Source organism: Motacilla alba, chromosome 2, assembly GCF_015832195.1.
Source record: "Motacilla alba alba isolate MOTALB_02 chromosome 2, Motacilla_alba_V1.0_pri, whole genome shotgun sequence".
Classification (NCBI taxonomy): Eukaryota; Metazoa; Chordata; class Aves; order Passeriformes; family Motacillidae; genus Motacilla; species Motacilla alba.
Window position 1 is genome coordinate 49,162,488 of NC_052017.1, and position 22,146 is coordinate 49,184,633.

Consider the following 22,146-nt stretch of genomic DNA (forward strand, 5'->3'; position numbering starts at 1 on the left):
ACTGAACTTAGCAGTGCTTTATGCTTACAACCTACCAACTCAAGAGTCAAAAGTTTCGTAAAAACTAAAATAATTGTCCCATGAGCCTATGAGCAGCTGTAATTCGCCCAAGCATGGGGCCAGACTGGCAATTTTGGCACCAAAAGCCCAGGTTTTAGCGCCGTCTGGTTGCATCTTAGATGTTCACCAGATAAAGCATCTGGATAACCACGGACAGAAATTGTGCCGCGACACCTTCCCGTGCAACCACGGCGCTACGGGCGGGCTCGCTGCCCCACACCCTCCTCGGTGCCGGCGGGAGCACTCAAGGGCGGCGCCTCCATCCCACCTTTCCCGTCCGCAGCAGCAATTCAGGGAACCCCCCTCCCCGGTGGGGGAATTTAAGAAGCCTCAGCGCTGCCCTCGGGCCGCCCTCACCGCCCCCCATCCCCGCGGGGAAAGCCCCGCCCCGCCGCACGCGGCGCGCCCTCACAGGCTGCCGCGGGCCGCTGGCCCCGCCCCCCGGCGCCGGCCCGCCAATCCCGAAGAGCGATGTGGCTGCACGCGCTCGGGGCGCTCCCGCCCCGTCCCTCCCGCCTCCCGCCCCCGGAGCGGCGGCGCGCTCCACGCGTGGCGGCCTGCGGTTGGCGGCGCCGCGGCGGCCAATGGCGGGGCGGCACCTCAGAGCGGCGGGGCGCTTCTGCGCGCGGTGGCGCCGCTGCTCTCCCGCCGCGGCTCCGGTCGATGGCGCCCGTGTGCCGCCGCGGCCGCTGCCGCCGGGGGTCCCCGGGGGCGCCGCGGAGCCCGCGAAACCCGCGCACGCCGCGCCGGCGGCCCTCGTGACGATTGTTGATTGGCGACCGCGCCAAGCACGTGTTGAGGCGGCAGCCAATCAGCGGGCGCGGCGTGCCGCGAGGGGCGGGGCCAGCGGCGGGAGCGCAGCGTAGGGAGCGGACGGGCCGGGCCGGAGCGGCGGTGGGATGAGGATGCGCGGGCTGTGGGTGCTGGTTCTGCTGCTGGGGCTGGCTCAGATCGCCCTGCTGGCGCGGGGCGCCGAGGCACAGGAGGAGGATGGCGACGGAGGTGAGCGCGGGCAGCGGCCGGGCCGGCAGCGCATGCCAGGTCCCCGCGCGGGAGGTGGCGGCGCGGCCCCGGCGCTGGGCGCTGCGGGGAGCCCGGGCTGGCGGGGCGCCGCCGGGGCCGGCGTGCTCCTCGCAGGCCTCGGTGCAGGGTGCTGAGCCCGCCCCCTGAAGGCGCCGAGGTCTGTGCGAGCCGCTTGTCCCGGCGCCGCTCGTCTGCCGTGCGCCGTGGGGCGGCTCTGCCTCGCCTCTCCCGAGCACGGCGGTAACAGCTAGCTAACAGTTAGCCATGTTGGCAATCCCCGGCTTCTGAAGCTCCAGGGAATTTGCGATTTCTTTATTCCGACTCCTATGGGACAGATTGTGATCTTATTATGCGGAGAGGGACTCTTCGTCAGGAGCTGTGGTGATAAGGAGGAGTAATGGGTGCAGATTGAAAGAGGAGAAATTTAGGTTCGATGTGAGGAAGAAATGCTTTACTCTGAGGGTGGTGAGACACTGGAACAGGTTGCCCAGAGAGGTTGTGGATACCCCAATCCCGGCAGTGTTCAAGACCACCAAGTAGTGGTCTTGTGGGAGGTGTCCCTTCCCATGGCCAGGGAGCTGGGATATGAAATCTTTAAGTCTCGTCCAACCCTTAGCATTCTGCGGCTCTGTGATAGAGCGCTCTATTCCTTACCCCTTTGTTCAGGGACTCTGCATTCTTCGTGTTTCAAACTGTTTGGTTTTTTTTTTTTTCCCCTCACAGAAGGAAGGCCTGTTGTTACCATCTTCTTAGTGTTTCTTCCCACTGTCTTTGGATTTCACTGACGTGTGTCTCCTCCTTTCCAAAATTAGCTGAAACAAAGCTGCTGAGGCTTAATGAGTACAGTGCCTGTATTTAGGAGGCAGACATTTGAAGGTGTTTCTTTTTTTGGTTTTAAGTTTCTTTTATGTGGATTTTGGTAAATTATGCATCATTCATATTTCCTGCATGAACACTGCTGTATTTTAAGTATTAGAGGGCTTTTATAGAGACTGGATTAAGGATGACCTTCTGAACTCATGTCCTGCAACTTCTTGCTGGCCTAACAGGCCCTAAAACTTGCAGAAGTGCATTTAGATCAGTCACCCTATTTGTGTAGCTAACTGTATGATCTGTAGGATGAGGGTAAAGAGATTTGTTTTAAATGATACGGCATCTGCACTAAGGAGATGGAGATACAGAATCTTCCTGTGGAGCTCTTTTCTTTTTTTCTGTTGTAAACTGGAATACAGTTTTTATGCCTCTTTCTCTGCTTTTAGCTAGGACGTGGTTATGGTTTCTTTGTAACATGTGACAAAGCCTAGTACTGATTACCCCTGCCACCTTCAAAGGGTGAAGTACCTCCTGTGATGTTACAGTGTTACCTGTGGCTGGCAGCAGCGGCTCAGCTTCTTGTGGGCCTGGTTCTCATCAGTATTTGCCGTGCTTGCTGCTCTTCTCATTATAGGGGTTCTCGGGATCAAAGGTACACAGTGATGGAAGTGTCTCCTGCTGTGTGGAGCTGAACACTAATCCACTGCCCAACTTTGAATCGTTTTCCATTGTGTATCTTGAATTTGTATATAGATCATGAACTAGGCTTTACAAAGCCTTTGCCTTAAAAATGTACGTAGTTGGGGATTTCAGTTTTTGCCCTTGGAATGCAGACTTGAGTGAAGTGGAATAAATTTACTTTGCAACAAGCAAGTAATCTTATGCACGTTGATTGTTGGGGAGATGAAAAGTTCCGAGGGAACCCAGCTTGTTGCACTGCATGATTTGGGAAGCGAGGTTTGAGCAGGGCAGGGGGGTGAAAGTGCTGGAAGTGAGGTTATCCTGGATCCTGACCACTACACCCTTGGCATCCTGATAATGGGAAAGGAGGGATCATGTAGAGGATCCACCACAGAAAAGATTGAAGGGGGCTGATAATATTGAAAATCTTTCAAATGCCCTAGCAACACATGATGAGTCCTGAGTTCTGGGTTTCTGAAAACTGAGCTCATCCAATTAGGGAACAGTGTACTCCTCAAAAGGAAGCTTTCAGGCAGCATCCCAAAGTCATTGGTGTCTGGATGCAGCTTTTTTTATACAGGATCTGCTTTGTTTAACAAAATGTTACTAGGCTATATTTCTGATAAATGCTGAGTGTTCAGTGAAGTTACTGTAAGAATTAATCTCACAGTAGCTGTCATCCTAAAGAAGGCCTGCCAGCCAGCATTGTGTACTTCAAGTCTTAAAAGAAGTACCTTCTTGATCATGTTTTTGGAGTTGTGTAGTAATGTGTTGAGAATTGTGGATTCATTTTGTGGGGGCTTTGGGAGTTTTTTGTTTTGGTTTAGTTTAGGTTTTTTGGGGTTTTTGTGTGTGTGTGTTTTGGTTTTTTGGGTTTTTTTTAGTATAATGGACTTTATATTAAAAGTCCATACTTCACCAGAGGACAGGTTTTAGCCACAGCTGTCACAGCTGTTGGTTTGTCCACTGGCTTTGCAAGTCTCTTTAAGAAACAAAGATACTTCAGTTTGGGGGCAGCTGTTTTATTTTCATGAGATGACTTATGCAAGTATTTATTAGCTACTTCTGCCACTTCAGGTGTCACACTTAGGCTCATTCTGTTCGCTTTAAATTGTAAATCTTTAACGCAGAGGAAAGTTTCTTGCTCTTTATGGGGAGAAAAAAAATTTAAAAGTCCTGCTTGCTTCTCCCGTGGTTGGGTCCCTGAAACAGGTCTTTCAGTCCCAACAGTAAAGGGATGGCAGAGGTAACTATGATAGCCCTGGGTGCTGGTGAAGCTGGAAGCTACAGAAAGAAAGTCTTCACTCTTAAGGACCGATATCTAAGTGTGCTTAGCTTTCTTTTTAACGCACGCCCTCCTTAAGCTGCTTGGGAAAAGGTGGAGTCCTGCTGTTCCAGTGCTATTGTCCTGCCGCCATCTCCAGGGAGGAGGAAGTGGGTGTGTGTAATGCCCGTGACAATGTGTCACTGTCAGGGAAGTTTTACCTTCCCAGGCTGTAGGGAAAGATACAAAATTATTTCAGTGAGGGATGGTAGATCTAATGGTTACATTTTCCACCAGTGCAGGATGTTTTTGCCGGTGATACCTTGTTCTTTCTAAAAAACAGGTGCCACTGTAGCTGCTGTGGTCTTTGTCTCTCTTGGCGGTGGGTAGTGAGCAGAGTGAGCGGGAACAAGGGTCACAACCCGGTGGGTGGTTCGAGATGCAGGAGCAGAACTGGCCGGCTGGCTTTGCTCACATTCCTGTGTGTCAGGAAAAATCATATCTGAAGCAATTTGCCAGGAATGCAATAGCCAGGAATTCAGGCACAGGCCAGCCAGGAACAGCCTGTGGTGAAACTTAGCCCTCAGAACTGCTGGGCACCCGTGTAAGGCACGAGTTTTGCCTGCTGAAGCCCCCCGAAATCCAGCTGTTTCACCAGGGCAGTCCTGCAGGTGTGTGTGAGGTGTGCATTCACTCAAGGGTGAGCAAGTGCTGCAACACAGGAGGCATTGTCTGCTTGCAAATAGTGCTTTTAGCTGCCTCAAAGATCAGGTGAAACACCAGTCCTTGTTAAAGAAACCTAATCCAGCTGACTAGGGTTGTGTGATAAATGATCTCCTCTGATCTCTCCCGTCATCAGAAGCTTTAGTATTTTCGTTTGGCATAAATTTGACCTCTAATTAAAATCAACATATTTTCTCCAAGAGCCTGTACTGTTTCCTGAGAGCATATAGGCTTGGTTTTGTGTGCTTTCTTCTAAAATAAAAGCAGCTATTGCAATTTAATGGCATTATTTTATCCATGGTGAGGTTGTTCCTGATGTCTGCTGTTAGTCTGACAAAAGTGGGGGTTTTTTGTTAGCTTTTTCATATCTGGATAACACATATTTATCATTCTTAACACTCAACTTCCTGATGAAATCAGAATATTTTCAGGATACTGCTACAGTAACTCCTCTCAGCTTAATCAAAAGCCAGTTAAATAGAAAATAATTTTAAACAAGGAACCCGATCCCTTTTTTCTTTTTTTAATTGCTTTTTTATCCAATTCCTGTGACTCCGACTGGTTGGAAGGGACTTAATTTCATTGTTTTACAGTTTTTATTTGGGATGAGATATTTTCATTACTTTTTCTGTAACTGAAATTCTTTTAAAATCCTTCAGGAAGATCTGGTTTCCTTGAAAGATAGCACTTTTGTTGTTTGGGTTTTTTTTAAAGTTTAAAGGAACATGTGAAAGGTCAGATATTGAAAAAACCATCTCAAATTCCAAGCCAACAAAGAATGAACCAGTAGAAATGTGCTGGCTTCGGCTTTCACATGCTAATTTTGCTGTGGTAATTTAACAAATCACCTTTCTCCTTTAAAGGACTGTTCTGGACCAGTGGTTTTGGTCTTAAATCAAAGGCCCAAAAGTTCTTTGAAAGAAGAAGCTTTCACTCTGTTTTGTTTTTGTTTTGTTTGTTTTTTTTTTTAGAAGAGTACCTGTCATTTGCCAGGTGCATAGGAGTGGGTTTTCGTGGGTCTCGTGCAGACAATTACTTGATTTTGCACTCACTGCAGCCTCGTGCTGATCCAGAGCAGAGTGATTGATCCTGTGAGTAGAAAGACTCCTCAATGAGCAGCAGACCTGAAACCTCGCTGTAACTGAAAGCAAGAGTGGCAGACGGGGATGGAGCAGTCAGGAAAGAAGCATAATTTTGAAGTGCTGCCTGCAAACCACCTTGATAGTAACGAAATTGTAACATTTGGGCCTATAGCAAGTGTGTCTGTTTATTAGGCCTTCAGACAGGCAGCACATAGGTATTGTGGTGCTACAGGTCTCCTGAACAGGGGTACAAGGGATGCATTGGGAACAGATAACATGTGCTTTTTTGGTGTATGATGCTAATTTTTCCAACTTCAAGTTGGCTACACTTAAAGGATAGCTGCTCTGTCCTTGCATGATGAAGGGGTTCTGTTTGAAGTTCAGGAAGTATCTTCTGTGTGTCCTTCTTGCCCAGCAAAACAGGTCTCACTGCCCACATTTCAACAAGATGTTCATCAAACCTTTGTGGCAACTGTTGCATATATTTGTGTGCTTTAATTCTTCTTGTGTCCATTTTGTTAGTTCTCCCTGAAATGTGAAATACCTGTCGATACTGTACTGAAATCTTAATATTGTTAGCTGGTGTAGTGTGGACCAAATTGAAATGGTCAAGCATGTGAGTCCAGGCTCTTTGCAAACTGAGATAGCTGTCACTGTATGTGGAGCAGAAGCTAATTCATGTGGGTACTTTTCTTAACCACAGGAGATATCTAATCCATCTTCAGTCTGGTACCGTCACTTTAATGTTAAACTTGACACAATCTAATCTGTGTCATATTCTTACCTTCCCAGAATTTGTTATAAAAGAAGTTGACGATGAAGGTGATGACGATGATGACGATGAAGAAGATGACGAAGATGACGATGATTCTGTAGTTAAAGAAGAAAATGGTGTATTAGTCTTGAATGATGCAAACTTTGACAGCTTCACTGCAGACAAGGATACCGTGCTGCTGGAATTCTACGCACCATGGTGGGTTCACAGCAGCACCTCCATGGGTGCAGCGTCAGAGGGCTTCTCTGCCAGGACAGGCTCCTAAAAAGTGAGCTTGCGTTGCCATTTTAAAGGTGACAAAGGAGTAACTTGCCTGCAGGAGATGCCCTGGACTCTGCTATAGTCCAGAAAAAGAGATGATTCTGGTGGTGGGGAAGAACCCTTTTTCCTGCCCCTGTACCATGCAATAACCAACAGCCTGCTGCTTTTCCACAGATGTGGGTCATACTGAGGGATCCCAAGCACAAGCATAAGCCTGATTCTATCCCTGTTTTATGCCTGTCAGGGAACAGAAATGGTCCCAGTGAGGCCCAGAAAATTCATGCAGTGTGGTCTTGCAGCCTGCTGTCATCCTGTGCTGGTGCTGGACTACTGACAACACGTGTACTTGCTCACCTAGATGGAATAACGAAGGCTTCCCTAGCAGGGGAATTGCCAGAAGGTTTTCCTTTCCAAATTCACATTTCTCTCCTTGCCAGAAGGGTGTGGAGTGGTTAGGGACACAGCTTGTTTGTATTATAAATTTAAGCAGTGCCTCCTACACCTGCCTAATGATGGCAGTTCTGCTGGCATCCCAGGGTGTACAGCACCACTGGTCTGCTCCAGGGAGCTACAATGGACTTACCTGCATATAACCAAGACAAAGGATTTAGGCCAGGAGTTGTCTTCTCTTGCATTCTTATGTTCAAAAAGATTAGGGATGGTTAGTGGGGGAAAACAAGAGTTTAAGATACTTTCAGTATCTACTTTCAGTAGAGTTGCTGAGTTACTGTTGCAGCCAGAACCTCTTTTTCTTTGTGGCTCAGTGATACAAAAATGGGACTCACTCATTGATCCTTCTCCAGCCTTTGAATAGAGGGGGAATATGATCTTGCTTGAGGTGGAGCTGCATTTTAACTTGTGCCATTCTTGTCACAGAGAATCCCCTTCCTTCTTGGCTGTAGGCACTAATTCTGCAGCTGTAGTTTGCCTTCATGAAAACCAAACATGAAGTTCAATTTATCTGAGCAGAAGGATATGTGTCATCATAGACTAAACACCTCTCCTGTTTTTCTACTCCCCCATCCTGCCAGCTGAGATGCTAAGGAGCAAAGGCTATCGGCCACATACTTCTTTCTGTTTTCCTACATTTTCCTGGTTTCATCTTTAGCTTGTCAGGCTAAAGCATTTACATTTATTATGCAAAATGCTTGTTTAGCATTTATTATGCTGGTATCCTCTGTCATGCCTGCTTTTGCAGCAAGAGCCTCTGTTCTTCCCAGAGAGTTCTGATGTGGCCTGAGAGGGGGCAGATGCTGTGTTATCATGGTGAGTGGGAGATTTCATTTGGCTAACTTGACTGCTGATTCATTTTCTCTTTACTTCAGTTTAGGGTGCTAGGGAGAGACGATGAACCTTGGTTAGGGAGAAGCTGAAGTTGAGGAGGAAGAAAAGAAGGAAGGAGCGAGCATAATACAACTTTGTTGTAAAAGCAGTTGTTGAATTTTTTTACCGTGGTTTTATAAAGCATATGGCAATACATTCCACATTGAATGAAAATTAAGAAAAAGAAAGGTTTTGATGTGAACATACAGTACCTTAGCTACAGTTGTTCTTAATCTCTCCATGATCTGAACATGTAGAAAGACAAACATTTCTGTGCTGATGATGTTCACATCTGTTAGAAGGCATCCTGGAACTGCAGCGCAGCAGAGCACCTCTGCATGTCTGTTGTGCATTTACATACCTACTTGTGCCTTCCTCTGACAGGTGTGGGCACTGCAAGCAGTTTGCTCCTGAGTATGAGAAGATAGCCAAAACTCTGAAGGAAAATGACCCTCCTATTCCTGTAGCCAAAATAGATGCTACTGCAGCCACTTCACTGTCGAGTCGTTTTGATGTCAGTGGCTACCCAACCATCAAAATCCTGAAAAAAGGCCAGGCTGTTGACTATGATGGGTCTCGGACAGAAGACGGTAAGCACCAGTCCTTTGCAGTTCCCTATAAGAAAACAAAGTATCCTATGATCTTGTTTCTTAAAATGTGGCTGTTTTGAAGAACCCTGATCTCAAGTTATTTATCTTAAAATGAGTAATATTATGAATGTTGAAATTTTCCCTGTTTTCTCAACAGGCTACAGGCTAGAGGACAATTTTGCAGGTAGTGGGTAATGCTGTTACTGACAGAAGGTTTCTAGAAATATGACTTGACTAGAAGAGGAGACAGCCTCATGTTTGCTGAACGATCAGCCAATAAACATTTGATCTATATATTGACTGTATAGAAACCCACTTGCATTTTGCTTAATTAATATGCCCAGCTCTAGTCAGAGGGGGAAAAACTACCTTTTCTCTCTGTTTTGAGATGGATTCAGTGCTGCAAAGTACAGATCTGTGCTCTGCATAAGATGCTCTGTGGGGTGAAGAGAAGACCTTCTTGGTAATGCCAACAAGGAAATAAGGCACAAAGGAACTTGATTTTAAAAGTGTTCTCATAGAAGCTTGATGTGTAAGCATTGGTCTAGCACTGTGCTTACCCTCTGATTTCAAATTTGTGCATTTGGCATGCTACTGGTATGATAAAATGCGTGCTTGCTAATTGGGTTATTGAACTGTATTTCAGCTATTGTGGCCAAAGTCAAGGAGGTTTCTGACCCCAACTGGACCCCTCCACCCGAAGCTACTCTGGTATTGACCCAGGATAATTTTGACGAAGTTGTGAATGATGCTGACATAATTCTGGTGGAATTTTATGCTCCATGGTAAGCAAGAAGGCAGTCACCTGTATTTGTCTAGCACAGATGGCCTGAACACACTTGGTGAACCTGTCTTCCATTGCTATGCCTTGTAACACACCTTTGCCTCGTGCAAATACCTGATTTTTTATCTGCAGCTGGGATCACATTGCAAATCACTAGCAGACTAGACTGGATCTATGTCTCAGCAAGGGGTGGTGTCCAGATATTGACTGGAGGTTCACAATAATTACTGATTTGAGAACACACTGTAATACTGAAAACCAATGAGAATTGGTCCTTAGCTCAAAAATGGCCTCTAAAAATGAAGCTACCTATAGTAAAGTGAGGCCAGGCACAGAGGCCAGCTTCAGGTTGCAGAGACATGTCTTCCAAGGCTGAAGTGTCCTCTGTAGATTCAATGATCCCATATCTGCATTCTGGAAGACTTAACTCTTCCACTCCAGGGTTAGAAGGTACCTGGCAGGCTTAATGGCTTGTAAGAAGTGCCCTCTGCTCTCCCTCCCTAGGTGTGGACACTGCAAGAGGCTTGCTCCAGAGTACGAGAAGGCTGCCCAGGAGCTCAGCAAGCGCACGCCTCCCATCCCCCTGGCTAAAGTTGATGCCACGGCTGAAACGGAGCTTGCAAAGAAGTTTGATGTCACTGGCTACCCAACTCTCAAAATCTTCCGCAAGGGCAAACCTTATGACTACAGTGGTCCCCGGGAAAAATACGGTACTGCAGCTTACTCTTTTTCTTGTGTTCTGAGGGCTTGGCCACAGATATTTTGACATATCTGTAGGATTTGCAAACTTGTTAATGTCATAGCAGCAGTAGCTGGGGAAAACTGAAAAATTTTGCTCTCATACCTACACAGGATATTTAAATTTGTCTCTCATCTTAATAACATCTTTTGGTGGTAGTATCAGCTCCTTTCAATATCAACTAAGTTAAATACACCTGGTGAAGCAGTGGCAGTATGGGTAAATTGGCAGGTTTTAATTATACTGGAATGCGCCTTGAGGGCTGGCAAAAATATTAAGTTTTAATTAGATTTAAGACTATTCAAGTAGTGCTTTGGCTCATAACAGGTTCAGGAGACAGTGAAGGGTGTGGAATTTCAGAAAGGAGCATTGGTTGCAACATCAACTGATATTCATGGATTATGTGCTTGGTCACCTTTTCTGAAACCAACCTAAAAGGGAATATTCAGAACTGCAGCTTTAAAAACTTGGACTGAAATCTTGCTGATTTGGTCTTTAGGTTATTGTGGGAGGGCTGCAGAGGAGGAAAGATGTTCATGGGAAATGTGACATTAAACATTTTAGATGGAATGCCCGAGTCTTTCAGTTCAATAAATGTTCTAAGCAACTTTTTGTGGGTGGGTTTCTCTCACAGGTATTGTCGACTACATGATTGAACAGGCTGGTCCTCCATCCAAACAGATTCAGGCTACCAAGCAGGTACAAGAATTTCTGAAGGATGGGGATGATGTCATCATCATTGGTGTCTTTAGTGGAGAGAATGACAAAACCTATCAGCTCTATCAGGAAGCAGGTAAAGAATGTTTTAAAATATTAATGGAATATATGTTTTGTTGGGATTCTGCCTAGGACTTTGGGCATGGAGAGGTAATTTATTTATGCTCCTGGTATAGTAGGGAGGGTTGGAGAGGAGAAGAAGTAATAGGAGGAAAGGTGATCTTTTACTTGTACTCAAAAAATAAGCTCACACCAGATTTTGAGACTGTAACTAAAGTGTCAGCCAGTCACAGAGTATACCTCTGCTTGGTAATTGTGTCCCTAAAAACATATGGACTAGAGAGGAGGGAAAAATTCTTTCCTGAGGGACAAACCACAATTTCTTGGCTTAAAGCCTAGATATGTTTGCTGTCTGTTACTCTAGTTTCGTATCTGGCAGCCCAGAGTCAGTTGTCACCAAACTCATTTGGGATGAGACACCTGCAGAAAGGATCATCATCCACTTCTGGGTCAGTTTAGTTAGACCATTCCTGGTAACCTGTCTATGTCTGATTCTGGGGCTGCTGTCATAGTTGGATTAGGACCTCATTTGTTTGCCTCAGCATGGCAAGATACAGAACTGTTTCCCAGGCTGCCCCAAAGCAAATAGTTTGGCTAGCTGATCTATTTGGGGGGAGGCCAAGTGGTAAGAGATTGACAAAGGAATAACTGTTTTGCTGTATATGTTTTGGAAGCTGTTCAAGGTGTATGAATGTGTACAATAACTTGCCAAGCGGATGGGTTGTTGAACAGCGTTCATATAGTGCTGCTGGAATTGTGTGTATATTCACATGCTTCTCACCCCTGGGTGAGAGCTGTTGTCTAAGACTGGGTTGTTCTGTGTCACTTGGAGAGCAGGCAGAGCATTTCCTTGCGGTTGCAGTCTCAAGATCTGTTACAGGCTGTCAGTTCACTTTCTAATGACTTTTCCTTCATCCTAACCTTAATTTTTCAGCTAATGGTTTGAGAGAAGATTATAAGTTCCATCACACCTTCAGCAACGAGATTGCAAAACTATTGAAAGTTTCTCCAGGAAAACTGGTTGTCATGCAGCCAGAAAAATTTCAGTCAAAGCATGAGCCCAAGATGCACGTTCTGAATCTTAAAGTGAGTAGGTTGTCCAGAGCTAAAATGTTTGTGTGTAGGACTGAAGGCTCTCTTTCTCTGTAATTATGATCAGTTGGCATCTTCCTGTTGGAAGTACTCCCTCTAGATATTTGAGTCAACCTGCTTGTCCACTGAAACTGTATTTCTTTTTCAAGAGAACTTTATGAAATTAGTCCAGATGTTATGTTTTCAAATAATAGTTTGTCCATACAATATTCAGTGCTCAAAAGTTTGAAGAAAATGTGGTGACAGCCTTGTTTTTATGACAAGAAGGTGACGTCCTTCTCTCTTTCACATTCATGTGTGTCCCAATATTGGTTTTCAGTAGTGTGTAGCAGAAATGGTGCTTAAATCTGTTAGCTTGAACTTTTTTTCTGCATTTCTTTGCAGGACTCTACAGATGGATCTGAGATTAAAGAGCACGTGCTAAAACATGCTTTGCCTCTAGTTGGTCATCGCAAGCCTTCCAACGATGCCAAGAGATACTCCAAGCGTCCTCTGGTGGTTGTCTACTACTCTGTGGACTTCAGCTTCGACTACCGTGTTGGTAGGTTTGCTACAATTACCCTTCCTTCACTTTGAGAGGAAGCAGGCACTAAATAACTAGAAATTACCAATTCTGTCCTGTTCTGGTTTTTCAGCTACTCAGTACTGGAGAAGCAAAGTCCTGGAAGTGGCTAAAGACTTCCCTGAATACGTGTTTGCTGTTTCTGATGAGGAAGATTATTCTTCTGAAATAAAAGATTTGGGCCTGCTTGAGAGTGGAGAGGATGTCAACGCTGCCATTCTGGATGAAGGTGGCAAGAAGTACGCCATGGAGCCAGAAGAGTTTGACTCTGATGTACTCAGGCAGTTCGTGGTGGCATTCAAGAAAGGTACAGTTTCTAAAATAGGGTTCTCTAAGCTATTTTGTTTATACTTCCAAGAGTTGTTTCCTGATGCAATTGCTCCAGTAAACAGAGTCTGTTTTACAAGCCTAAAATGTTCCTGTGGCTTTAAAGTGTGAGCTGGTCATTCATATTTGGGACTACTATATTAAATCATGGGTTATTACTTTGTGGATGGACAGCCATAAAAAGAGGAGAAGGGTTCTAAGGGGAATTGCAAAAAAAACCCTGTTGCCTGTATTTCACAAGATTATTGGGCCAAAAGGTCACCAGTTAACTAGCCTGTGTTTCATGCTGAAGCAAGCTCATTTGCCAGTGCAGTGATCTTTCCCTGGCAGGAAGATGAGGATGTACTCTTCTGCTCTTTCTTAGGGGAGGTTGTAAGGGCTGCTCTTACCATATTCTAACAGTGTTGTGTGTGTTTTGCTTCCCTCTAGGAAAACTGAAGCCAATTGTGAAGTCCCAGCCAGTGCCAAAAAATAACAAAGGGCCTGTGAAAGTGGTAGTGGGTAAAACTTTTGATACCATAGTGATGGATCCAAAGAATGATGTTCTCATAGAGTTCTATGCCCCATGGTGTGGACACTGCAAGAAACTAGAACCAGTGTATAATGAGCTAGGCAAAAAATACAAGAATGAGAAAAATCTGATCATAGCCAAGATGGATGCTACCGCCAACGACGTGACGAATGACCGCTACAAAGTGGAGGGATTCCCCACCATCTACTTTGCTCCAAAGGACAAGAAGAATAACCCGATTAAATTTGAAGGCGGGGACAGAGATTTAGAGCATTTGAGCAAATTTATAGAGGAGCATGCAACAAAACTCTCCAGAACAAAAGAAGAGCTTTAGATAAGATGAGGGTGGAGAAGAAAAGTTGTTTGTACAATGTAGTTAAAATCAAGTTACTGACAAAACTTGGTGAGAGAAGAATTAAGCAGTTTTGAGCAAAGAGATTCTTGAGCAGTAAAGCAATTTCAGTATCTTTTTTTTTTTTATATGGCAAATGAGTTTTTTTCTGGACACTGAACTTAATACTCTAATATGAATGTCTTATGTTAGTTACGGTTTTGATCTTTGGAGAAAAATACATCCTTTATTTTTTGTGACTATCTCGAGCTTTGTTCTTTGACTCTAATGCAGCTGTTTTTAAGTTAAAAGATACTACCAAAAAGAGAGAAGCAGATCCCTCAGACAAACAGATTTCTCTTATTTGTTGTTATGGTTACCGGGGGGAGCAGTCTTTTCAGCTAGTCTTTTCTGTTATGTTTCTTTGTACCTATTCATGTGACCCTATCACTGTATTCATACAGATAAGGATAAGAATGGATGTTTTCTAAAGTGTGGATGAATTATTTGGTCCTACTGAGATAAGACACAGGGACTTGCTAAATATGCTCTAGACCTGTTTTAGTTTTGTGCCTCTCTGTAGAGAGTGTGATGCTAAAATAGCAAGTTTTTCTAATGTACCTCTCTTTACTAGTCATTGTTGACCCAATTACATCTTAGTCTTCCTGAACTACTCCTTTGGAGTAATTGGACTATGACACAACAAGAGCATCCAGTGGGTGGAAATGCTGGGATTCTGGTGTCAGATCTATGTGTTACTGTCTCCTTTCCTTTTGCAGAGAGGAAAGTTTGATAGTGATTCTTCTTTGGGCAAGCAGACTGAGACCTTCTAACAGCCTTTATTCCTCTAGCAGGTATTGCAGGTACAAAGAATAATCACATCTTCTTTGTGCTCCCCTTGGGAGTATGTGCACTTAAAAGTGGGTTTTTATATTGAATGGCCCAGTTGGGATATGTCCATAAATTTATGGGCCATGTTGATGTTGCAGACCCATGCTCTCTAGAAGCACTGTCTGCCTCTTCTTAGAGCTGTGATGCTGCGGTGTGTGTGACTTGAGTGTCCCTGAGGCAGTTTTGATTCACATTTCATTTTACAGGTAGTTCTTCTGGCAGCACTGTTTTCTGTCTTGCAAAACATGACCATCTTCCTTCAGTAATTGCTTGTTGCATTAGTTTTTAGATTTTTAGAGGGTGTGTAAATCTAAAACCACTACCCAGTCTTTTTTTTTTTTTTTTTTTTTTTTTTTTTTTCTTCTGGGGGGATGCATTCTACTGTGTAGCAAGGATAAACCCTTGAGGTGGCTGTTCAGGTAAAGTCTGGGGACCCAAAGGGGCTGCAAGGTGGTACATAGTCCCTATACTTTCCTACTGCACTTGTCATCCCTATTGAAGGGGTGTCCTTCCCGCCTGCCTTAAGGGGGGACTGTCCCCCGCTGCTAACAACCCACACAGCAAGCATAACTATCAAATTAGTCTCGCAGAGATAAATGGGACTGCAGGAAGGCTTTCCCTTAATTAATGGTTTAGCCAAAGATAGTGAACAAAGCTCACCAGCAGATTATGAGTGAGAGGGACAGTATCAGATCTCCTGGGACTGCTGGGGTGTGCCTGAATGCTATTCAGCTCCTATTCTTTATCAGCAAAAGCTGGGAAATGCTAAGCAAGTGTTAAAGCAGTGTCATCATTTACCTGAGGCCCTGGCATTGTCCATCTCCTCTTTTCACATTAGAGGGCTTTTTCTTTCTACTGTCCTTAAGTGGACAGATGGCTGTTAAGCTTAGACAGTATTTCATCTACAAGACTCTTACCAGATAAAGTGCATTATCTTCCCATCTACTGTAATTTCTCTTTGCAGCTCTTCTGTAGGCTTTCAAAAGCTATAATCTATTCTAAGTGTGTTGCGCAGGCAACAGTAGTGAGATGAGACTTAGCTGAACACCAGAGGTGGTTTTTTTTTTCAGCTTTAGAAAATATACATACAAGTCAAGTAACAAGTTCTGTCCTATCTGCCAGTGTCATTAATTCAGTTCTTCAAAGAGCCAGGCACAGGCTTTTAAAATCAGTTCTTAAAACATAGTTCAGGTTCTGTGCCTAAGCAAATACCTCACACAATGCTGTGGGAACTAAATTGTTCCTTGTTAGTTGATTGCAGACTTAAAGGGTTTTATTCCAAAACAACTGCTGTTTAACTAACAGGGGAATATGGATAAATACAGAACATGTAGAAAGGAGGGTGAAGAGTCCCTTATTGGTGGTGAAGGACTTCAGTCAGGGCTGAGACACCATTCTCCTTGGAACAGTAAGGGTTAAAGTTGAGCATTTCTGGCCTCTCTTCTGACAGGTGCTAAATTATTAACATTGTCATTGCCAATGCTGTACTGTTCCTTTAAACTGCTTAGAGCCAGCACCTCTCTGGATTGAAACCTCTACAGCCTCTAGGGAGCCCCTCTGGCAATAGCAGACACAAGGACCAGAGTAGTGTCCTAGATGTGCTTGCTCAGTGCTCCTGCCACCTCTGTCTCTCTCTCTTCCTTGCCTCCACAGGTAGAGGCAGCCTGGTACACAAACAGTTCCTTCAGTATGGTGCTGAAATACCTGACTCTTGTTCAGGAGCAGAAGTGCTTAAGTCAGAGCTGAATAGGAATACAGTAATTAGTACTGCTTACAGCTTCTTGACAACAATGAGCTGCAAGAACAGGCAGTGTTATGGATTTAGGTTATGAGCAGTAGAGGGAATGAGGATTTGTTCCATCATTACACTGGTGTCACCTGGCCACATTTCCTGTGAGTCCTTAGCTGTGCCACTCACCTTGGCATCTGCGTGTCATAATAAATGCATTTATATCTCCTCGCAAGATGAGGATACTGCTGCCTCTAAGCTTTGGGCAGAGCCACAGTGGAAAGCAAGTTGCTTTCCTTAGTTCAAGTATCCTGTCCTTTGCTGTGTGCACTGTCAACATCACGTGAACCCTCTGTGAAACTCACTGGGATGGATACACCATGAGATCTGTTATCTCTGTACAGAAAGTGATATTAATGTGATTAATGCATTCTAAGGAGAACAGGTCATACCATCTTTTGGATTTGTTAAATGCATTATGCAAGCCTGCTTTTTCATTCCTGAGGCATTAGGATGCTTTCCTATACATCCAAAATTATTTTATTAAAGAGTTACCTAAATGCTGCTGATTAGCCTTGGTTGTTCCCTTCTTACAGAAGAAAAAAAAAGTGCAGTGCAAGAGAATAAGGGAGCTCCCCTCACTTGCTCTTTGCCACAGCTGCATGAGCATATGACAATTTCTGATTATGGTTCCAGTGGAAGAGATCCTGCAGTTTATGCTTCAGCACAGGGTTGATTTGTGTAATATTAGAAGTCCATGGAGTCTGGCCTGGTGTATCTCCCACACATGCATCCTCTTGGAAACAAACTTATTTCTGTAAACTGTCGTACACCTTAAAGTAGTCAGACTTGGGGCTTCTTTGGGGTCAGCTCCTTTCCCTGAAGGGCTAAGAACTAAGGCGGGCTGCAACTGTAGCACAGCTGGTGCTCCTCGAGGAAGGAATTTGTCTGTACTGTGTCTGTGAAAGTAAATAGTGGCTTGGGATCTTGATACTGCATTAAGTGATAGTTTTTTCAGTACTGGAAGAGATTTGTTAACAGCAGAGGGTTTGCAATCAAGGTTGTTATCTGGTTTCTACTCTCAGCAATTTTGTGCGTCCAAACTGCTAATTATGGTAGTGCCTGGCTTTGGCCCAGGATTTGGCTGGTGGCAAGTAAGAAAGGCACTGCAGCGCTGGTGCCACAAAGTTTTCTCTGCCCTCTTGTGTGTGAGGCTATGTGCTGAGGAAGCAGTCTTCTGGAAAGTAGAACATGAATAAATGATACAGGTTAAGGGCTTCTCAGAAAGTAGAGTTTACTGCAGTGATCAGACTGCTGTCCTTTCTTTTTTGGTAGGCAGGAGAAGCCAGTGCAAACTTTCTGCTCCCAAAGGCCTTTTGCTGACAGCCTGCATTGGTAATGGACGCTGGTCAGAGGGGCTGAGTGTTGCAGTCTGTGTGCTCAGCCCTTGATGTGGGTAGTGAGTAAGTCAAGCCCTGTGCAAACTGTGTCATCTACTTCAAACTGATACAGACCCTTGTATTTGTTATGCAATTTGGCTTTGGTTTGTTGTGCTTGAGTTGCAGAACTCCCTTTGTCAATACAGATCAGGGATCTATGAGCAACCCTAGCAAAATTCAGTGCAGTAGCGTCTTGGATCAGTTGCCAGGCATTTCTAAGACTTCAGCACAGCTGAAGAGTCACAGGAATCGCTTCATGTCACGGCAGTGCACTTGCCAGGGGAGAGCTCTCAGTTGCTGACTACAAAGGGCTTCCCTTCTTTTCCTGCCTGGACCCACGGTAGGTTGTGTGAAGCCATGCAGCCATGGGCAGAAGAAATGTTCTGTTACCATGCATGACCTGTCTTCATATCTGCCTAGAATCCCACTCACAAGTCAGTTGTTTTCGTTCAACATCTTTGGAGGTTGTTCTGCACTTGAAGCCAGTTATTTTAGACAGAGCTTTGCCTGCTCTCAGGCCACAGACTGATGTCATGTTAATGTTAGTGTTGGATTTTCTGTGTCAGGAGCAGCTGGTTTTATGTGAAGCCATTGTGCTGTAAATCTGTCTGAACAAGCTCTATATGTACCATGAAAAATAAATGATCATGTCTTTGTAGAGGCTAGATGAGCCTGCTTGGGTCTGGAAGGACATGACCACTCTCCAGTTTCATTTTTGCATTCAGAGAGAAAGGGATCTGGTCTGTGAACTGCTCCAAATCCTTACATTAGAAAGGTGGGAGTTTCAGTTTCAGAAATGCTGTTCACATCTCAAGCTGTGTGTGACTTGGTTAACAGAAATATAAAGGAGATAAGCTATATTAATCCAACCATGCAAAAAAAACCCTTATCACAATCAGTAACCCAGTCCTCTGAAGGATTTCCATAGGCTGAGGTTTTGAACAGCCAGTTGTTTCTTCATAGTGAAAGCTGACACTTGAGAGCCTGGCCTGCATTAATACCCTTCTGCTTGCCTTTGTCTAAGTTATAGTGGCCTTCCTGAAGTCTGGTATCTTTTGCCTTACAATAGGAGAGAATTGTTCTGCAATACAGCCTGGTAAAATGCTGCTCAGAATGATAAAAAAGTTAAAAAAAACCCAGCAGAAGGTGATCTCAGGGGAGGAGAAAAAGGTAATTTATACATTTTCCCTGAAGTTAGAGAAATTGAGGCTAGACAGGGTCATTTACTCAGCTAATCTTGTTGGTTTACACATCAGACCACAAGTTCTCTGCTGTTTGCTTTCAATATTCAGCCTAATAACTTGCATTCAACCTATGGGCCTGTTCCAACCAAAGTATGCAGCACAAACTAGGATCCACAGCTCTGCTGATTGCTCCTGCTGCACTAATATTCATTTCTGAACCACAGAATGCATTCAGGAAATGGGACATGCCACTAGAAATTGGTACTGCTTTGAGTAAGGATGTTTGCATTCAGTTCTGCATTCACTTTGCCATGTGAAATATTTCATATGTAACTTTTGCTGATGCCTTTAGACAGTAGACTTTAGTGATGTATTTTCATGTGGGGGTTGGCACTTCTTTTGTGATTTTGAGTTGGTTTTGGTCTTTTTCAGTCTCAAGATACCCACTAACATATAGCAAGTAGAACTCCACTAGTTTAATTTAGCTGTAGCTTTTCCCAGCCAGCGGATTGTCAGAGGGCCTAGTGACAAGAGGGTTGAGCTTCCTTTAAGCTCCTTTCCCTGGGCCTGAAGGAGCAGTAATAGAGCACCTGACTTCAGCAGATTCAAATTGAGAAAGCTGTTCACTGGTGTGCTAATGAGTCCATGGAAATGTCAGTGGCCTTACTATAATCTGCTGCCTCTTTGTTTTTCTCAGAGATAACCCTTGATTTTCAATTTGGACAAACCAGCCAATCTTTCAATAGAAAAATCACATTTTAAATAAAAAAAAAGGGTCACAGTAGATTTGGTTTTTTTTCATTCTTTCATTTCCAAAGTGCACCATAATTGTTAATGATCTCCTTGAAGCATGCTGTTTGCCATAGCTACACAGCAGTGGGTATAAGGGTAGTGCTTGCTCATGCAAGAAAATGTCCAAAAGAACTGGTAAGGATCAAAAAATCCTCCTTTGATCACAGTGCTATGGTAACAGTTTCAGTGGTAGGATAAAATCAGTGTCTGTTTGGAGTTATTTTCCTAACAATGCAGCTTGTTTTGCTGAAAATTATAGAAATGGTCAAACTTCCGTGTCACAAGACGTCCAGTACTTGAACACTTCAGCCTGAAGAGGAGCTGTGGGTATATAAGGAGCAAGACATCCTCTTGGGCATGAAGCACTGCACTTTGAAAGGCCAGACCTAAGTCACTGATAGAAAACATACTGCTGGGAAAGGAAAGAGGAAATTAGGACAATGTGTGAAGATTACTACACATATGTAAATGAATCACAGGCAGTACCAGGTAACACAGCCAATTACATGTATTTGCCACTAGTAACTACAGATCAATAACTACATGAGAACTAAAAAACAAGAGAAAACATTTAGCCTGAGACATGCATCAGCTCAGATATAAAATAAGTAGAAATGTACAAAAATGTTCTAGTGAGAATTGTAGATCTTGGGATACCGTTTAGAGGGGAAAAAATAACATTGCCACAAGATTCTTTTGGTTTGAAGCATTCCTTGCTTTCATCTGGTGACTGGCTGAAATCAATAACCAATTTAGACCATGCACTTTAATAGTGATTAAATAATTAACATTTTCAGACTCAACAGAGTCTAACAGCAAAATTTAGTTTCTTCAGACACTTTGACTTCAGAGAATCTATCAAATGCATTAGTAAATATCCTGCTATACTCATTTTTTTGCCACAAGAAAGGAGTGGTTATTATGTGGTTCTCTGCTGTCTGTGACATTTCCTTCTTCCTAGGTCAACTTTTCTTCCTTCTACTAAATTGAATCCAGTGTTAATCTTTCAGGATAAGCAAGATCCATTCAGCATTATGGATGCAATAAAGTTTTCATCCCAAGCCATGATTTATTAATTCCAGTAAAAGATTCAGTATCAGAAAATTAGGTGACTGGCACCTGCACTGGAATGTAAATCCTGAAGTTTGGTATTATGGTACATACCTATGGGGTAAAAATCTCTCTGGAGGGAGGGAATCAGACAAAATCCAAAACAAATAGGGTGGCAAGTAAAGTCCAATGAAGCTCCAGCCAGCAGAAAAGGGCCTGAAAGCCTTTTCCAGACTTTTTCAGACCTAAAAACATTTCTTGAGGTCACAGAACTGTGCTTGCAGTCTGTTGTGATGGTCAGCATAGAACTGCCTTTTGCAAAGCAGGTGCCTGACATGCTCTATCAAAGAATTTATGTTTGAGCAGCAGGTGTGACCCTCCATGCTTTTACAACTGTGGTTAGACCTACTGCCCAAGGGCAAGGAGATGCCGCTTTCTTCCTGAGAATGCTCAGATGTGCGTCATTTCAGACTGTCCTTTCTGCCACCTCTGTTCTGCTGCACCTATCTGACCAGGTGTAGTTTCGAAAATGGGGTTCCTATACCACTTCTCAAAAATGCTTGGCAACACTTTTAACTGTGCTAAGTGGTATGTATTTATAAATGCTTATAGCCAGTCCTGTCTCTACGGGACACCTCTGCTCAGAGCACCCTGCTGTGCTGCTGGCATGTCAGCAGGTTAATGTAAATTAGCCAGGTTATGTTCAGTGCTTTGGAGGCTGCAGGCAATGCCTGGCAGGCTGAACCACCAAGAATTTGGCTGGAAATGGGGATATTGCAATAGCACACACTGTTATAAATAAGACCCCTTCACAAAATAGAAATAAATAAATATTTAAAATAAAATAAAAAATTAAAAATTTTAAAAAATTATAAATAAAACCCCATTATAAGAGGCTTGTTTTGTTTTTTTTTTTTTTTTTTTCTGGCTGTGGTGGGGGGCTGTGCTTTTTCTTACACTAGAACTGGGAGGCAGGCGGCAGTGACGATCAAATGCCGCGGCAGGGTGTGCTCGGGGTGCAAAAGACTAGTCAAGTGCAGTAGTGGGAAGGGGGGAAAGAGAGAACGAGGAGATCAATCTGTAACTGACTGTGAACAATCAATTGAGATACCCCACTACCTTCGGACCAGCCGAACGACCAAGTCGACCGCAGGGATATTTATACCACCCTCAGTGTCACAGCTTTCAAGTTATGGCTACTTGGGAAACGGTGTCCCTGGTTTTCCACTGCCCAGGCATTCGGGTCTCTATTCCCGACAGCACAGTGAAAGCCACGGTTGCAAAGACACGCCTTTAGGCACAGGAAAAATCCTTTTCTTCCTTCTGGGAGAGCCCGCCGCATT

The 22,146-nt window shown here is 44.1% G+C and overlaps 1 protein-coding gene across 1 annotated transcript; it reads left to right on the top strand.

Annotated features, from left to right (window-relative positions):
- The first annotated feature begins 799 nt into the window (after positions 1-799).
- On the top strand, positions 800-19,745 carry PDIA4 (protein disulfide isomerase family A member 4). The gene is made up of 10 exons (XM_038127804.1): positions 800-1,062; positions 6,439-6,619; positions 8,390-8,595; positions 9,242-9,380; positions 9,884-10,089; positions 10,753-10,911; positions 11,830-11,981; positions 12,372-12,528; positions 12,623-12,856; positions 13,306-19,745. The coding sequence occupies exons 1-10, from the start codon at positions 960-962 to the stop codon at positions 13,719-13,721; spliced, it is 1,953 nt and encodes a 650-aa protein (XP_037983732.1). The 5' UTR covers positions 800-959; the 3' UTR covers positions 13,722-19,745.
- Positions 19,746-22,146: the final 2,401 nt, after the last annotated feature.